Here is a 19,675-nt window from a genome sequence, read left to right as displayed (position 1 = left end):
GGATGGTACAATATTAAGTAGAAATGAAAACAGAGGATATCTTTGCTTTGTTTCCAGTCTTAGGTGGTCAGCATTTAATATAGTGTATGTATGATGTTATTGGGCTTCCCTGGTGGCTTAAATGGTAAAGAATCTGCCTGCAATGTAGGAGACCTAGGTTGGATCCATGGGTTGGGAAGATCCCCCGGAGAAGGGATTCTTTCTCATTCCAGTATTCTTTTTTTTTAAATATATATATTTTATTGAAGTATAGTTGACCTGCCGTGTTTCAGGTGCAAAGTAAGGTGATTCAGTTAAACACATACACATATATTATTTTTGAAACTATTTTCCATTATAGGTTATTATAATATACTGGCTGTAGTTCCCTGTGGCATACAGTACACCTTAGTTGCTTGTTGCATATCTATTTTTTTTTTTACTTAGAAATCTAGCATTCTATTCATACTAAGTCAAACAAGTGTAATCAAAATGTCATAAATTTTTTAGTTAGGCAAAAATTTGTAAGTTTTCTAAAATATATATATTATACATATTTTTAAAAAGAGATGGAGTAATTGAAAAACCTAAAGTAAATTAAATCAGAGCACTGAATATGAAATAGAAAAAGTGAAACAAACTAGATAAAAGTAAAAGATCTTCATATACTTCAGTTATTTTTGAATATGGCTGATCATTAGAAAAATATCTGGAGCTCTGGAGAAAAAAAAGCAATACCTAGGTATTTGTATTTTTCAAAAAACTCCAAGGTAATTCTGATATGCATCTGGATTTTAAAAAGTGACTACAGGTTTTTCTATTAAACTGTAGTTTTGGTGATAATAGAGTTCTTTCATTTTTCTGTGGACCAATCATGATACTGTGGTATTAAGTGAGTAATAGTTATGTAATCACAATAGTAAAACATGTTTATCAGTTTTCACAGTCAATAGCCAGACAAAAAATAAAAGATAGTTATAGCTGCAAGCCCTAATGGGAACATGATTAACGTAAACAATATAAAATCATTACATACAGTTTGGGGGGGGTCAAGCAGAGTGATGTGATGAGTGGAAGTGCTTACATGCACATGCTTCCATACACCCAGGTAGCCTATGTTTTTTGGTTGGTGCATTTAATCCATGTACATTTAAGGTAATTATCAGTATGTATGATTCTATTATCATTTTCTTAATTGTTTTGGATTTATTTTCTGTAGGTCTTTCCCTTGTCTTGTGTTTCCTGCCTAGAGAAGTTCCTTTAGCATTTGTTGTAAAGCTGGTTTGGTGGTGCTGAATTCTCTTAACTTTTGCTTGTCTGTAAAGCTTTTGATTTCTCCATGAGAAATCTGAATGAGAGTCTTACTGAGTAGAGTATTCTTGGTTATAGCTTCTTCCCTTTTATCATTTTATATATATCATGCATTCCCTTCTGGCTTGTAGAATTTCTGTTGAGAAATCAGCTGTTAGCCTGATGGGAGTTACGTTGTATGTTATTTGTCATTCTTCCCTTATTGCTTTTAATATTTTATCTTTGTCTTTAATCTTTGTCAGTTTTAATTACTGTGTGTCTTGATGTGTTCCTCCTTGGGTTTTTCCTGCCTGGGATTCTCTGTGCTTCCTGGACTTGGTTGACTATTTCCTTTCCCATGTTAGGGAAGTTTTCAACTATTATCTCTTCAAATATTTTCTCAGGTTCCTTCTCTCTCTCTCTCCTCCTTCTGGGACCCCTATAATGTGAATGTTGGTGTATTTAATGGTGTCCCTGAGGTCTTTTAGACTGTCTTCATTTCTTTTTATTCTTTTTTCTATATTCTGTTCTATGGCAGTGATTTCCACCACTCTGTTCTTCAGGTCATTTATCCCTTCTTCTGCCTCAGTTATTCTGTTGTTGATTTCTTCTTGTGTGTTATTCATCTGTTTGTTCTTTAATTTTTCTAGGTTTTGGTAAACGTTTTTGGGATCTTCTCTTGTTTTCTCAATATTCTGGATCATCTTCACTAACATTATTTTGAATTTTGTTTCTGGAAGGTTGCCTATCTCCACTTCATTTAGTTTTTTTCTGATATTTTACCTTGTCTCTTTATTTGGAGCATAGCTTTCTGCTTTTTCACCCTGATTAACTTTCTGTAATATGTTTTTTCTTCTAGCCACCATGGTACTGTGGTTCTTCTTGCTTCTTCTGTCTGCCCTCTGATGGAGGAGGCTAAGAGGCTTGTGTCAGCTTACTGATAGGAGGGACTGGTGGTGGGAAAAATGAGGTCTTGCTCTGGTGGACAGGGCCTTGCTCAATAAAGCTAATCCAATTATCTGCTGATGGGTGGGGTTGTGCTCCCTCTCTGATAGTCGTTTGGCCAGAGAGGACCCAGTCCTAGGGTCTACAGGCTGTATGGTAGGGTTAACCTCCAAGAGGGCTTATACCATGGGGGACCTTCTCAACTTGCTGCTGCCAGTGCCCCCATCCCTGTGGTGAGCCCCTGCCAACCCAGGCCTCCACAGGAGAACCTCCAACACTAACAAGGAAATTTTGATTCAGTCTCCTGTGGGGTCACTGCTCCTTTCCTCTGGGTCTTGGTGCATGCAAGATTTCATTTGTGCCCTCCAAGACTGGAGTCTCTGTTTCCCCCAGTCCTGTGGAAGTCCAGTAATCAAATTCCACTGGCCTTCAAGGTCAGATTCCCTGGGGATTTCCAGTCCCTTTGTCAGATCCCCAGGCTGGGATGTCTGATGTTGGGTTCAGAACCTTCACAACAGTGGGAAAACTTCTTTGGTATTATTGTTCTGCGGTTTGTGGGTCACTCACCTGGTGGGTATGGGATTTGATTTTATCATGATTGTGCCCCTCCTACCATCTTCCTCCAGCTTTTTGTCATTGGGCATTGGGTATCTTTTTTGGTATCTTTTTCCAGCATTCTCCTGTCAATGGTTGTTCAGAAGATAGTTGTAATTTTGGTGCTCTTGCAGAAGGAGATGAACTCATGTCCTTCTTCTCCATCATCTTCAACTGGAAGCCCACTTTAGTATTCTTGCCTGGGAAATCCCACGGACGAGAAGCTGGCTGCTACAGTCAATAGGGTTGCAAAGAGTTAGGCACAACTGAGCAGTTAATACACACACACGGTGGTAGGAGGTTGAGGAAGTCCCCTTCTATTCCTAGTCTACTGGGTTATGTTTTTTTAAGTGGATGTTCAGTTTTTTTCAAGTGCTTTTTCTGTATTAAAATGATTGTGTGATTTTTCTGGTCATACAGTGAACTGATTAGTTTTCAGATGTTTCAGTGACCTTGTATTTGTGGGATAAATCTCTTGTTCATGATATATTTTTAATATGTTGCTTAATTTGTTAATATTCTGTTAAGGATTTTTGTATTTGTTTATGGGAGGTACTGACCTTTAGTTTTCTTTTTCTTCTCCTGTGATGTTTGTCAGTTTTGGTCTCAATGTAATGCTGATATCATTAAATGCAATAGGAATCATTCCCTCCTCTTATATTTTGAGTTATGTAAAGGTGATATTATTTCTTCTCTTACTGTTTGAGACAGTTCACCAGTGAAGTCATCTGGTTTTTTGTGTGTGTATGTTTAAAGGTTTTTAAACTTCACATCCAAATTTAAATAATATAGGATCATTCAGGTTATCTATTCTTATTTCTTCTTAAATGAGATTTGATAATTTGTGTCTTTCAAGGAATACATTTCATTTAAATTATATTTATATCTATAAAGTTAGACATATTATTCACTTACTATTTTTTAATGTCTGTGGGACCTGTAGTGATTATTCTTATTACTGAGAAGTGTATCTTCTCTTTTCCTCAATTTAGGCAGAAGTTGTTCAATTTTATACATTGTTCCAAAGAACCAGCTTTTGTGTTCATTGGCTGCTTTTTAAGTTTTTCTCTTTATCACCTTTTAAACAATTTGATTATGACTTTTGTTAGCTTTTCCTCTCAATACGTCAGTTATTGCTCATGTTAGAAGTATTAGGATATAGACAAACTCAATAGATTTCAGCATATTTTTGGTTGTCTTCAAAATTCTTAAACATTAATATCTACTGCAAAGGAACCACCCTGATTTATGAAGACTTCCAGCACTTTACTGTAGGATCATGAGGATTTTCGGAGAAGGCAATGGCACCCCACTCCAGTACTCTTGCCTAGGAAATCCCATGGACAGAGGAGCCTGGTGGGCTACAGTCCATGGGGTCACGAAGAGTCGGACACCACTGAGTGACTTCACTTTCACTTTTCACTTTTATGCACTGCAGAAGAAAATGGCAACCCACTCCAGTATTCTTGCCTGGAGAATCCCAGGGATGGGAGCCTGGTGGGCTGCTGTCTATGAGGTTGCACAGAGTCAGACACGACTGACGTGACTTAGCAGCAGCAGCAGCATGAAGGCTTTTGGACAGTAGCATTTGTTGATTCTACCAACACAAGAAGAATAGTAAAGTTTTATTGCTTAGTACAGTGGGGGTGCTGGTGTAAGTCACTTCAGTTGTGCCTTACTCTTTGTGACCCTGTGGATTGTAGCCCTCCAGGCTACTATGTCCATGAGATCCTCCAGGCAAGAATGCTGGAGTGGGTTGCCATTTCCTCCCTCCAGAATAGTCAGGGTAATTCCCCAGATTCCTTATCAAGTTGAGTCCTGCTGGTATAGTACAAGGTCTCATTTTTATATGACTTGAAGTTAAAATCAATACTTTCAGGATCTTTCTCATGAGCTAATACATTTTTTAAAATTCTGAAACCTATAACTATTTCAGGTAAGTGATGATGATGACGACAGTAATGAAGAGTTATAGTAGTATATTATATACTTTACAGATTCCAAATAACTTCACATACATTTTCTCATTTAACTTTATGATTATTTGTACTGAGAAGTTTTTGTAGATTCACTCAAATCAGTAAACGTTTGCAGAAGGAAAAAGATTTTACAAACAAATATTTTTTTAAAGCTTAAAAAAAAAAAAACTTAAAAGGTGCTAGTGCTTATTGTCATTTAATTACACAGAATTTGTTCCAAAAGAGGTCTTCCATATTTAAAAGATAAGATAAAATTCAAACAGAATGCCTACCCCCACCCCGCCTCCCTGCTTTATTTGATGTTCTTATTTCTGTTAGCTTAGAAGTGAATTTTCTTTATTATGCAAGAGGATCAATAACAAGATTAATTCTAATTATTTCTTTACTAATAATCATTTCTTTACAATAATCTCAAAAATGACAGAATCAGTATCACAGTAATCCAAGTTTATGCCCCAACCAGTAATGCTGAAGAAGCTGAAGTCGAATGGATCTATGAAGACCTACAAGACCTTCTAGAACTAACACTCAAAAAATATGTCCTTTTCATTATAGGGGACTAGAATGCAAAAGTAGGAAGTCAAGAGATACCTGGAGTAACAGGCAAATTTGGCCTCAGAGTACAAAATGAAGTAGGGCAAAGGCTAATAGAGTTTTGCCAAGGGAAGGCACTGGTCATAGCAAACACCCTCTTACAATATAAGAGAAGACTACACGTGGACATCACCAGATGGTCAGTACTTTAATCAGATTGATTATATTCTTTGCAGCCAAAGATGGGGAAGCTCTATACCGTCAGCAAAAATAAGACTGGGAGCTGACTGTGGCTCAGATCATGAAATCCTTCTTGCCAAATTCAGACTGAAATTGAAGAAAGTAGGGAAAATCACTGGACCATTCAGGCATGACCCAAATCAAATCCCTTATGATTATACAGTGGAAGTGACAAACAGATTCGAGGGATTAGGTCTGATAGAGTGCCTGAAGAAATATGGACGGAGGTTTGTGACATTGTACAGGAGGCAGTGATCAAGACCATCACAAGAAAAAGAAATGCAATAAGGCAAAATGGTTGTCTGAGGGGGCCTTACTAATAGCTATGAAAAGAAGAGAAGCTAAAGGAAATGAGAAAAGGATATACCCATTTGAGTGCAGAGTTCCAAAGAATAGCAAGGAGAAATTAGAAAGCCTTCCTCAGTGATCAGTGCAAAGAAATAGAGGAAAACAATAGAATGGGAAAGACTAGAGATCGTTTCAAGAAGATTAGATATACCGAGGGACCGTTTCATGCAAAGATGGGCTCAATAAAGGACAGAAATGGTAGGGACCTAACAGAAACAGAAGATATTAAGAAGAGGTGGCCAGAATATGCAGAAGAACTATGCAAAAAGGATCTTCATGACCCAGATAACCATGATGGTGTAATCACTCACCTAGAGCCAGACATCCTAGAATGTGAAGTCAAGTGGGCCTTAGGAAACATCACTACTAACAAAGCTAGTGGAGGGGATGGAATTCCAGCTGAGCTATTTCAAATGCTAAAAGGTGATGCTGTGAAAGTGCTGCACTCAATATGCCAACAAATTTGGAAAACTCAGCAGTGGCATCGGGACTGGAAAAGGTCAGTTTTCATTCTAATCCCAAAGAAAAGCAATGCTGAAGAATATTCAAACTACTGCACAATTTGCACTCATCTCACACACTAGCAAAGTAATGCTCAAAATTCTCCAAGTCAGGCTTCAACAGTATGTGAACTGTGAACTTCCAGATGTTCAAGCTGGTTATAGAAAAGGCAGAGGAATCAGGGATCAAATTGCAAACATACGTTGGATCATCTAAAAAGCAAGAGAGTTCCGGGAAAACATCTACTTCTGCTATATTGACTATGCCAAAGCCTTTGACTGTGTGGATCACAACAAACTATGGAAAATTCTGAAAGAGATGGGAATACCAGACCAGCTGACCTGCCTCCTGAGAAATCTGTATGCAAGTCAAGAAGCAACAGTTAGTAGTAGACATAGAACAACAGATTGGTTTCAAATAGGGAAAGGATAATGTCAAGACTGTATATTGTCACCCTGCTTATTTAACTTATATGCAGAGTACATCATGAGAAATGCCAGACTGGATGAAGCACAAGCTGCAATTGATTCCTGGGAGAAATATCAATAACCTCAGATACACAGACAACATCACCCTTATGGCAGAATGTGAAGAACTAAGGAGCCTTCTGATGAAAGTGAAAGAGGAGAGTGAAAAAGTTGGCTTAAAACTCAGCATTCAGAAAACGAAGCTCATGGCTTCACGTCCCATCACTTCATGGCAAATAGATGAGGAAAAATGGGAACAGTAAGAGACTTTATTTTGGGGGACTCCAAAATCACTACAGATGGTGACTGGAGCCACGAAATTAAAAGATGCTTGCTCCTTGGAAGGAAAGCTATGACCAACCTAGATTAAAAAACAGAGACATTGCTCTGCCAGCAAAGGTCTGTTTAGTCAAAGCTATGGTTTTTCCTAAGTCATGTATGGATGTGAGAATTGGACTATAAAAAGAGCTACATGCCGAAGAATTGATGCTTTTGAACTGTGGTGTTGGAGAAGAGTCTTGAGAGTCCCTTGGACTGCAAGGAGATCCAACCAGTCCATCCTAAAGGAGATCAGTCCAGAATATTCATTGGAAGGACTGATGCTGAAGTTGAAACTCCAATACCTTGGCCACCTGATGCGAAGAACTGACTCCTTGGAAAAGACCCTGATGCTAGGGAAGATTGAAGGCAGGAGGATAAGGGGACAACAGAGGATGCAATGGTTGGATGGCATCACCGACTCAATGGACATGAGTTTGAGCAAACTCCAGGAATTGGTGATGGACAGGGAAGCCTGTCATGCTGCAGTCCACGGGATCGCAAAGAGTCAGATACAACTCAGTGACTGAACTGAACTGAATATTCATTAGTAATCAAAGATGATAATCTTTAAATGCCAATTTAAAATAAATTGGTATGTGGTATTCTATGTCATAAATATGTATACTTTTTCCCGCCAAGTACATGTGCCTGAAGATCAGATGCAACTTAATCTGGTCAATAAAAATTGTGTTACATCAAAATTCTGTCTTTACGTATATACCACAGGGACTTCCCTGGTGGTCCAGTAGTTAAGAATTTGCCCTCCAATGCAGGAGACGTGGGTTTGATTCTTGATCAGGGAACTAAGATCCCGTGAGGCAACTGAACCCATATGCCGCTACTAAAGAAGCAATGTGCTTGTGCCACAACTGCTGAGCCCACATGCTCTGGAGCACGTGCACCATCACTAGAGAAGCCTGTGCACTGCAACAAAAAGACCGCATTTCTCAGTGAAGACCCCCCACAGCTAAACACACACACACACACACACACACACACACACACACACATATATATACAATAGAGGCCTAAATGACATATGGGAAATTCAGTTAGCTATTGTGATTTACCTAAAAGTTCTCACATTTATTCATTTTTAGTCTAAACAGTTGATTATGTAGAGTAAAAAGTTTTACTATGTGGTGAATGGTAAGCATAAGCAAGATGGAGTTGGTAGGTGATACTTGAAGATTTGACCACAGTGCCATATATGACTATTGGCCCCCCGAAACCCCACGTTTCAAGCTCTTTATGCAAGAAAAGATCACTGGTTTTTTTTCCTTTCTAGAAAAGTTAAATGTTATTTTTATTTTTAAATGATTCACTTGATTTTATGTATTTTTTGTGACAGGCATCTTCACACAAGGACACCTGGGTCAGGTAGACATCATCTTCCAGTATATTCACTGTGACGAGATCTATGAGGCAATAAACATCCTGAGTGGTATGAACTGGGACACTCTGGGCCATGAGTGCTTTATCAGCATGTGTGCCATTGTAAACCATCTTCTTAGACAAAAGCTCACGCCAGAGAGAGAAGGTCAGATTTAAAATATATTTCGTAAGTGAGTTTTGTATATACATGAAATATGTTTTATTGATTGGTTATTTTTTGAGGATGCTTTGGAGTTGTATTACTGGAACTTAAAAGACAAAAATATTCATGCCCTATTAAACTGACAAAATCAGGTATCAAATAATTACTCCTATATGGTAACTTACTGTATAGTATTTGTCAACATAATAGCTCTTCTGTATATACTTGTGTTGGAACTCACAATGAAGTCATTGCACATTTCAGACTAAGTTCATGTGTAGAATATGCTCAGATTTTAAACTTTGATGAGGAATTTCATGTACTTTCTAGGGTTTGGAAGACAAAGGGTCCTAAACAAAAATCCTTATTTCTCCTTCACTTTAAACAGTAGTATTTCTCACATCCCAAGTTCTTTGTCCAGACAATAGACTTTACCACTGATTGTGTGTGTTTGTGTGTATGTGTGACAGAGAGAGAATTACAGCTTAGGTTGTTGTTCTTGTTTTCATTCTAACTTAGACTTCTAATCCCCCTCTACCTTGTGGCTGCCTGGATTTCCTAACCTTCTGTAAATAAGTGATTTTGTCCATAGGATCTCAGATGTTTATTTTCAGAGAGAGATGAGGCACTGTAGCCTCCCCCCCAAAAAAAGGGGGAAAAAAAAGTGCCATGTGGAATAATGAAATCAGTTTTTATATTTTGCAGTATATATTATTTTTATTATGAGTAATTTATTTACTTAATGTAAAATGCATCTAAACATTCTTGAATTTGTATCTTTATTTCAAATGTTTGTGATTAGCATTGACATTAATAGTGGGAAACCATGGCCAGTGAAGATGTTTCTACAGGTGATTTACAAAGTAAAGAAAACAGGAAATATGTCAAAAAGCCTTTATTGGAGAGCTTTTTCCCTCACTGTCTTCTTTCCATATTTATAGATTTTCTTATTCCATTTTATTACATTTCAAAGTAAACATGGTAGATAGTATTTTGTACCTATCCTTCTTTTTAGTAATTTTAGAGAAAAATAATCAGTAAGAACATGTTCTTTCAAGAAGTCTGCATCATGAGACTTGGCCTCAACTCATAGGAGGCCCACAATATTTATTTAATGTTAATTGAATGTGCTTTTTGGAGGTAGTCCAACACATCTATGGAGATTCCAGTGTGTCTGCAATGAGAAAATGCCTAGCATATGCTTGACCCACAGTAGGTACTCAGTGGATGTTAGTTAAAAAGAAGAGTATAACTTCAGAATTTGGGGGCTCTAAGATTACTGTAATATTTTCACCTGCAGAGTTATCTCAAGTAATTATTTGTTAGTATTGGTATACTCTCAAGATTAGGTAGATAGCAGGGTCCCTAAAGAAAGCCTGTTGTGGTAAGCATAACCCATGTAAGAGATCATAAATTTACAGTTGAAGAAATATGAAGACAACAATACATTGACTCTTACTCAGAACACCATGAAATTGTTAGCACCTTAGTGAATTTGTGTTGTAAGATTCCTGTGTAGTAAGTAAGATTATTAGGGAATTCACAAATGGGTATTATCAGGTTCCTGCCTTAATAAAGGATATTATCAAGGAACCATATTGGGTGGATATGGAAATAAAAAATTTGTATGATACACTAGGCTATTAAAATGCTTTCATGATGCTAGGTTATCAGAAAAGGTACATTTTAAGTAGATGTATGCATTTTCCCCCAAGTAATTGCAAAACACTTTTCTAAAACATTCACAATTCTTCTCTGTTGAGATTTAGTCTATCTGAATCTAACAAATTTGACATGGTAATTTGTTTCCTTTTATTAATGGAGCCCAGTGAGCTCTTTTATTTGTAGCTGGGGCTGTGGTTATCTTCAAGATCTTCATTTCTGCCTTAAACATCAAGCTGGGCTATCTAATGAATCTGTAACTGTGCTGGGAGCTACAAGTATTCCATGTAGGCTCAAACATTTCAGATGTACGAAACATGCTGTCAAGCAAACAAGCAATGGCAAGAGAATCTGGCTTGTTTTCACAATGGCATTGCTGTATTCAATTTTAATCTAAATTGACTGCTGCTTTGAAAGAAAATACCCCTAAAGTTCATCTTACTTTACTGTCTAGATCTGAGATTAAAAAAAGAAATTACCAGCAGCTTAGCAAAGTCCATAGCAATTGCTCTGATGAGGTATTTAATACTTTCAAACCCAAATATACCTAAAAGAGTTCTGCTAAATAAGGAATTGTTTATTCAACCTAGTGCTAGTAGTGCAAAAAAATCAGTGGAATCCTACTGTGAGCTGTATTCTCATACAACGCTCACCATTATGGTAATTATATATTTCCCAGTGATTTCTTGGGAGTAACACAACCCCACTGGCATGTCTTGGCAGAAGTGTAAATTAGACAAAAAGTGCCCTTTTCTCCTAATCGCTAGCCCTTTGGCTTATCAAACCTGCTCTCCAGTCCTCCTTTCCTATCAGGAAGTCAGCTGACCAGAGTAGATTAGCATGGGATCCCTCCCAGGGACGTTAGCTTTCACCCTTGGACAAAACCAAGGGTGTTGTGTTCTTTAGGACAGTATTTAGGAAAGGGAGGGGGATTTTTGATCTTTAAGTTGTAATAAAGAAATATTATTACTCCAATAAGTCTATTTTTATTTGCATTATTTTTAAAGATATTTCTAATACTGACTCCAAAGCCTAATGTAGCAAGACTAGTTTCCTCCTTTCAGCTAAAGAGAGTAAATGTTGTGCACACTGTGAGTTGATTTTACTGGAGATACTAGTTTCGAATTGTGTTACTCTGATGAGTCACTGTTTTAATTACCCATTTGTGGTGAGAGGTTGATTCATTATGGATTTCTTCAGTTGTGACAGCTTTTTGTTGCTCAGAGTCATTGTCAGCTTTGCTTCAAGTGAAAGTTTATACACAGGTTTGTTTTTGTACCAGCTGTCATATTTTAATTTCATCTTTTCCTGCAATAGGCTCACATTTCATCCAAGTTTGCAAAACCTGACTGACTGCAAACATGAGTATTCTGTTGTAATTGAAGGAGTTTCACTTGTTTTAGTACTGCTATGTTTGAATTCCACAGCACAGCTTGAGGCAAGCCTTGGAACCTTCTATGCTCCAACAAGACCACTCCTGGATACGACCATATTAGAATACAGAGACCAAATCAGCAAATATGCAAGGAGATTCTTCCACCACTTACTCAGGTAAATGATAACTTTGGATTAATTAGTGTCAGACTAATTACCTATTTAAGGAACCATCTTCTTTAATTAGAATATTCCGTAATATGTCTGTCTCTTTTCTAATAGTCTGTCCCTTAAGAGAAAAACAAATCAGCTCTTGATATGCTTTCTTTAATTTGTTCTTGTTTTCCTATTCAGGACTATATTGGAGTATCATTGAGGTCTTTTACATCATCAGTACACTTGAATAAAATTGTCCCTTTAATATGAAAGCAAAAATTACCAGCTTTGTAAAGTTGTTTTAAAAATATTAATTGTACTCTTAAGAACAGAGAAATGTTTAATTGCAGCTAAAATAAATGTGCTATAAAGTTATAAGACAGTCCGCTGGTTTGCTTTACTTTCAGAATTACTATACAGAGATTTGTTCATTGTTTTCCTATATAATGTAGCAAGTTGCTAGCTTCACTGTGTCTCATTTTCTCCCCTTTAAATTCCTTTAATTCCTTTAGTCTTAAGGATTATATGAAAAATTAGGTAATGTCAAGAAATTACTCTGAGACAGATGCTGTAAAAGTTGAAGGAGAAGAATATAGAGCATATTCTCTATATATAAAATGAAAAAAATGGGTGGAAGATGAATGGATGGATGGAGATAAATAACTAGCCAGTTACTTTAGGGATACACCTAAATATATCAATGCTAGAAGTAAAAAACAGGGAAGTGTTTAGAATAAAATTTAGGATATTGTGGAGTGGGTTAAAAGAAATATGAGAGAATAAGCCCATGGGAGCCTCCAAGGTATTAGTAATATTCCTTTTCTTAAAGTGAATGCAGTATATATCAAGGTCCATTAAAAAGTATTTTTCTTTTAGCTGAAAGTATACATTTTGTATACTTTATTATATGATATATTTTATAATAGAAAGTAATAGAATTTTCAGTTACTACATCCAGTCGAACTGGGTTTCAATTTTACTTCTAGTGTACTCTGTTACAGTTCTTTTTAACTCAGGAAATTTCTGAGTTTATCAATTGACAAATGAGTAAACTATTTATAAAGTGGCACTTTGATCTCTACTGAACAGTGAAACCTTTGGAAAACAGTCTTTTTAGAAGCTAGAAATGTTAATATATTGTGTATGTTATGACCTACAATTGAATGTTGCCTTTTTATCTGAATGACTTTGGTATATTCCAAGAGATCCTTCACCCTAAATGAAGCAGTGTTCAATCTATAAACATATACATCTTCATGACAAAGATACTGAAACTGCCATCACATTTATTTGGACTTAGGGCTTTATTCTTTGCTCTATTATTCTACTTTCCTTGTTTCTGGGGAAAATTAATTAATTCACCTCTTGCCTGAAGAGCATAAAAAGATTAACATTAATGAAGCTGACATTCTGGTGGCAGATTCTTGGTGGCCTCACTGTCTCCGGCCTGTCTGATTTTATGTAGTGATTTGGTTGTGCATAAGTATCACATTTTATAATGCTGCTGGCTTTAGAATACTCATATCCTACTAATATTCACACGTTCTACTAATGTGCAATTTTCTCATTGATTTTTCTCAGACATAGTATTCTAATTATTATTTGGATGTATTTTGATGAGGTGACTATTACTATCATTATTATTAGACTGTAGTTTATCTGTGTGATTACATCTGAAATTGAACATTGTCTCTTAAGAATGTACTAGGTTTTTCATGTTTCCTTTTTTGTATGCTTTCCATTGTTTCAATTATAAGGAATGTTTTGTAGTTCTTTTGACAGTAGGCTATACATGGCATTAGAAAAAAGAAACATTAGTTTAGAAGAAATTGAATGAGATAGCTTAAGTTAGAACCATCCTTTTGTTTAATCTGCCAACAAGAAGTTCTCCTGCATAAGTGAAGAGAAAAAGGCCAAGTACAATTTTGTATTTGTGAAGTACTAGAATTGCATCACTTTTTCACTTTTTTCTGTACTTTGCTAGTCAGAATACTCTTTAAAAAAGTTATTAGATAACAGAATAAGTACCAACAGTGAAGATCATCATAAAGTAAAGATGAAGAAAAGGAGCACCATGCAGAGTAGGGATATATCTAAGATCACTCGCTGGTTAAGCTGAGGACTCAGATTGCTTGAGTCCAGATTAAAAAAAGAATAAAATACTATATTGATTTTAATATCAAAAAGTATATAGTGAGGTCATAGTATGAGTTTGTGCTGATATACACGTATACTCTGTGGGCTTTTAAAACAAATGTTTTGGTTTACAATTTTGTTTTTATCTTGATAGTAGTAGAAGTCCAGAGACAGCTTTTTGTTTCCTGACTTTTTTTGTCTTGAGCAAATATGAAACTTATTTTGACAGTCTTCCTTCAAATCCAAATGAATATAAATTTTGAAACTTACTTCTCATGTCCTTTACTGACAATTTTTTGTATGTGTTCAAAGTGGTCAGTGTTCATTAAAGAAATGCTCCTTAATGCTCCTTATCAGTGTAAATAATTGCTCCTAACATTAAAGATAGAAATCAGTAGAAGTACAGTCTTGATATGGTAGCTAAATAAGGTGATTGTTACAATAAAATTTTAAAAGAGATTGTACAGCTCAATTCATAAAATCATTAAGCTGGAAGAACTGACCTATAGAATGTGACTTAAAAAAATTCAGTGTGTTATCCTTTACTCTCACACTCCAAATACTCTGACACCAAATATGTGGGGTTTTTCCTCCACACCTACCAATTCTCTGACACCAGCTCTACAGTTCAGTTCAATTCTGATACTAACCAGAGTTAACTCAGATCCCACATTATTAAGAGCTCAGTCTTGTAAGATTATCCCTACTTCATATGCCATGCACAAGTAATAGATTCCCAAGTTACCTGACTTGCCTACAAATCATATGTTCCTACCATCCCCTCCACATGTTCAATAGTATACTAGAGTGGCTCACAGAACCCAGGAAAATAGAGCTTGCTTACTATTGGCAATATTTTAAAGGATACACATAAAAGCCAGAGAGAGAGAGATGCATAGGGCAAATAATGTGGGAAAGGACTCGAAGCCTCCATGCCCTCCAAGTGTACCACCTTCCCTGCTCCTCCACTTTCAGTCCAGAAGCTCTCTGAATCTCCTCCTTTTGAGTATTTATGGAGGCTGCATTACATAGGCATGATTGGTGAAATAATTGGCTACTGGTGATTAATTCAACCTCTAGCTCCCCTTTCTTCCCTTTTCTCCAGAAGTTCAGGAGTGAGGCTAAAGTTCTGCTAATCATGTGGTTGATTTCCCTCACTTCAGCCCCTATCTGTAGAGGCTTTTAGAAAGTCAACTCATCAATCTAAACTCAGGTATGGTTGAAAGGGGATTGTTATGAGTAACAAAAGACTTTCTTTTCATCTTTTTGGCTCTGTATCACTTAGGAAATCCCAGGAAGCTCCTTTGTCACAAACAGGACAAAGATCTAATATATATTTCATATTACTATAAATCACAATATCATAGAAGGAAGATGTAAGTTTGCCTAAATTAAGTTCGAAAGGTGATTGTTCATTTCTCTGCTTCCATAAAATGGAATACTCTTCCAGAACTGCTGAATAAGGAAGTATTAGCAAGTAAGAGCTTTTCACTATAAACAAATAGGAACTATAAGAAAATTCCTAGATAATGATGAAATAAAAGGGCAAACATTTCAAATGAATGTGCCACATATGAAGCTTATTTTACGATATATTATGTCAACTTTCCTGGATGTTTGAAAATTTGTATAATATTGGAAGATAATGTGTATTATCTTGGAGTTGATATTTATACTTAGAATTCGGGGGGAAGTAATCTCTTAGAAATGACTCTTGGCTTATGAAAAGTCTGTGTGTTAGGCAAAAAGAAACTGTTAACCAATTTGATTTTTAAATGGCTTTATAAAATTTACTTTTTACTAATAAAGCACACTCAGTAAATAAAACAATTTTTCTATGACATCAACTCAAAGAACATAAATACTAAAACAGTTACCTAAGAATATTTAGAGAATAAGAATGATCTACAGAGAAAAACTTACTAGTCAGACCACCTATTTAGTGGATAATATATTTAAAATATTTGTTTGAAGCCTGGTTGAGCTGGCAGGAAACTTAGGGAAACACTCAGGTTGAAATGACAAGGAGGTTTGATTCCACAAGAGCAGGCAAAGTCACAGTTTGTTTTGGGGGCTTTGCTGGCACCTGGCAGTGAGGTGCTTGGTTTATAACGGCGGTGTGCTCAGAGGATTGGAGACAAAGCCTAGGGCTCAAGCAGAATGGGAAATTGGATCAGGGATTCCCGCATCAATTTAGGACACTTGAAGTGCAGCATCTTCCTTGAGAGATCTAAAAAGAAGGAAGGTATGAGATGCAGGAAGGAATGGTTAAACCTGTGGGAGCCTAAACAAAAAGTGATCATGTAAAACATAAACACTAATGTCTAATTCAAGTGATTAAAATTAAGATAAAATCCTGGACAATGATAACATATAAATCAGAAGAGAAGTAAAAAAGTTAAAGCATTCTAAGGTTCCTGACTTTTAAAGTGAAGGTAGAGATACTTATTAATACCAGATTTTATAAGTAAAAGATACATGGTAAAATTTCTGGAGTGCTCACTGAAAGAACAGAATAGACTGTATAATTTTCATACAAATAGAAAAAATTGGATAAGGGAAAAAATAATTGAATCCCAAAGAAGGCAAGAATTGGGGGAGGGTTCATCATGAAGTGAGGAAAACCATAAAAAAAGATGAAAACCAGAAACACAATAATAGTAGAACTGAATTTTAAAAATCAATAATCATTGTCAATGTAAGTAGATTCAAATTTTCATTTGCAGAGATTGTTGAAACAGTTTTTTCTAAGTTTTTACAAGAGAGACTTAAAACATAGGAAGTTTAAAAGCTAGAGAATGGGTAAAGAATTATACTAGGTCAAAAGAGAGCTAGTAATGTTATATAAATAGTCTCTAAAGCAAAATCAGTAGTATAGATTACTAGAGATCGGTATCAATAGAAAAATCAATTGATATAACAGTTCTAAATGTGTACAATTACACATAAAATAAAAATTGACAAATCAACTTTTCACAGTTAACAAATTTAATTCCTTTGGTGTGGTAATTGATAGATTAAGTGAACAAAGTATCATTAAGGAAATAGAGAATATTGATTTAATGGACATGTATACAGTACTGTTGCTTCCTGACCTGCATATAGGCTTCTCAAGAGGCAGGTCAGGTGGTCTGGTGTTCCCATCTCTTTCAGAATTTTCCACAGTTTATTGTGATCCACACAGTCAAAGGCTTTGGCATAGTCAATAAAGCAGAAATAGATGTTTTTCTGGAACGCTCTTGCTTTTTCCATGATCCAGCGGATGTTGGCAATTTGATCTCTGGTTCCTCTGCCTTTTCTAAAATCAGCTTGAACATCAGGAAGTTCACGGTTCGCATATTGCTGAAGCCTGGCTTGGAGAATTTTGAGCATTACTTTACTAGCGTGTGAGATGAGTGCAATTGTGCAGTAGTTTGAGCATTCTTTGGCATTGCCTTTCTTTGGGATTGAAATGAAAACTGACCTTTTCCAGTCCTGTGGCCACTGCTGAGTTTCCCAAATTTGCTGGCATATTGAGTGCAGCACTTTCACAGCATCATCTTTCAGAATTTGAAATAGCTCAACTGGAATTCCATCACCTCCACTAGCTTTGTTCATAGTGATGCTTTCTAAGGCCCACTTGACTTCACATTCCAGGATGTCTGGCTCTAGGTGAGTGATCATACCATCGTGATTATCTTGGTCATGAAGATCTTTTTTGTACATTTCTTCTGTGTATTCTTGCCACCTCTTCTTAATATCTTCTGCTTCTGTTAGGTCCATACTATTACTGTCCTGTATGTGCAGGTCAGGAATCAACAGTTAGAAGTGGACATGGAACAACAGACTGGTTCCAAATAGGAAAAGGAAGACGTCAAGGCCGTATACTGTCACCCTGCTTATATAACTTATATGCAGAGTACATCATGAGAAAGGCTGGGCTGGAAGACGCATAGGCTAGAATCAAGATTGCTGGGAGAAATATCAATAACCTCAGATACATAGATGACACCACCCTTATGGCAGAAAGTGAAGAGGAACTAAAGAGCCTCTTGATGAAAGTGAAAGAGGAGAGTGAAAAAGTTGGCTTAAAACTCAACATTCAGAAAGCTAAGATCATGGCATCTGGTCCCATCACTTCATGGCAAATAGATGGGGAAACAATGGAAACAGTGTCAGACTTTATTTTTTGGGGCTCCAAAATCACTGCAGATGGTGATTGCAGCCATGAAATTAAAAGATGCTTACTCCTTGGAAGGAAAGTTATGACCGACCTTGATAGCATATTAAAAAAGCAGAGACATTACTTTGCCAACAAAGGTCTGTCTAGTCAAGGCTATGGGTTTTCCAGTGGTCATGTATGGATGTGAGAGTTGGACTGTGAAGAAACCTGAGCGCCGAAGAATTGATGCTTTTGAACTGTGGTGTTGGAGAAGACTCTTGAGAGTCTCTTGGACTGCAAGGAGATCCAACCAATCCATTCTGAAGGAGATCAGTCCTGGGTGTTCATTGGAAGGAGTGATGCTGAAGCTGAAAATCCAGTACTTTGGCCACCTCATGCAAAGAGTTGACTCATTGGAAAAGACCCTGATGCTGGGAGGGATTGGGGGCAGGAGGAGAAGGGAATGACAGAGGATGAGATGGCTGGATGGCATCACCAACTCGATGCACATGAGTTTGGCTGAACTCTGGGAGTTGGCGGTGGACAGGGAGGCCTGGCGTGCGGCGATTCACGGGGTCGCAAAGAGTTGGACACGACTGAGCAACTGAACTGATACACTACTGTATACAATGGAGACTATACTTTTTTCATAAACACAAACAGTTTAAAAAACTAATAACTAGACTTATTGCAGTGATCATTTTATAATGTACGGAGATATCAAATCACCATGACAGTAGATCAGTTATACTTGTTTTTTAAAAAGCACCATGTAATTTAAGAAAATACTGGTAAAATAAGCCTAAAAAAAGTAGAAGGAAAGAAATATGTTCAGAAATTAATGTATCAACAAATTATAGAAGTGAATTAATAAAGCTAAGCATTTGTTCTTTGACATGGTTGGTAAAATAGAAAATAGTGAACAATACTAGGGATATAAAAGGGATCTAATGTTACACATGTCAGAAATTTTTAAAAATTAAAGAGAATACTATGAATAACTTCATTACAAAAAAACTTGAAAAATTAGATGAAATTTCTTTAAAAAAATAAAAATAATCAAAGCTGACTGGAAAATAGAATATCTGAATAACCATTAATGGATTAATAAAATTAATGAATTAATTAAATTAGTAATTAACACTTTTCCCACTAGTAAGCCAGTCCCAAAGTGTTTTTAACAAATGAAGGTCTACACTATACTTAAACTTTTTCTTCATTGTGTTTTAGTTGTTTTTTTAAATGCATATTTATTTACATTGTTGCACGTAAAATTAAAAAACCCTGGATTCACTATGATGACCTTCTAAGAGACTTTTATTTTCTTTGATATGGTAATTATATTTGAAGATTGACTCTAGAAAGTGACTCTTACATGTGAGCAGACCTTTTTAGGAAAAGGACCAAAGAACAAAATGGAAAAATAGCAGAAGGGAACAAGGACAAAACCTTAAGGCCTTTAACTGAAAAT

General features: G+C 36.3%; 1 protein-coding gene across 16 annotated transcripts in view; it reads left to right on the top strand.

Annotated features, from left to right (window-relative positions):
* Positions 1 to 19,675, top strand: part of LOC102389627 (WD repeat containing planar cell polarity effector) — a 454,572-nt gene that overhangs the window by 343,119 nt on the left and 91,778 nt on the right. For 14 of the 16 annotated variants that reach the window (XM_045162259.1, XM_045162264.1, XM_045162261.1 and 11 more), the window contains 2 exons: positions 8,550 to 8,738; positions 11,825 to 11,948. In XM_045162259.1, the coding sequence (XP_045018194.1) occupies positions 8,550 to 8,738; positions 11,825 to 11,948 (313 nt within the window). Of the gene's footprint in view, positions 1 to 8,549; positions 8,760 to 11,824; positions 11,949 to 12,125; positions 12,303 to 19,675 lie in introns of those variants that run through there. The other 2 variants (XM_045162263.1, XM_045162265.1) reach the window with 2 other exon arrangements.

Source organism: Bubalus bubalis, chromosome 12 (assembly GCF_019923935.1).
Source record: "Bubalus bubalis isolate 160015118507 breed Murrah chromosome 12, NDDB_SH_1, whole genome shotgun sequence".
Lineage (NCBI taxonomy): Eukaryota > Metazoa > Chordata > Mammalia > Artiodactyla > Bovidae > Bubalus > Bubalus bubalis.
The sequence above is the reverse complement of the archived record's forward strand: the minus strand, read 5'-3'. Positions and strand labels throughout refer to the sequence as shown.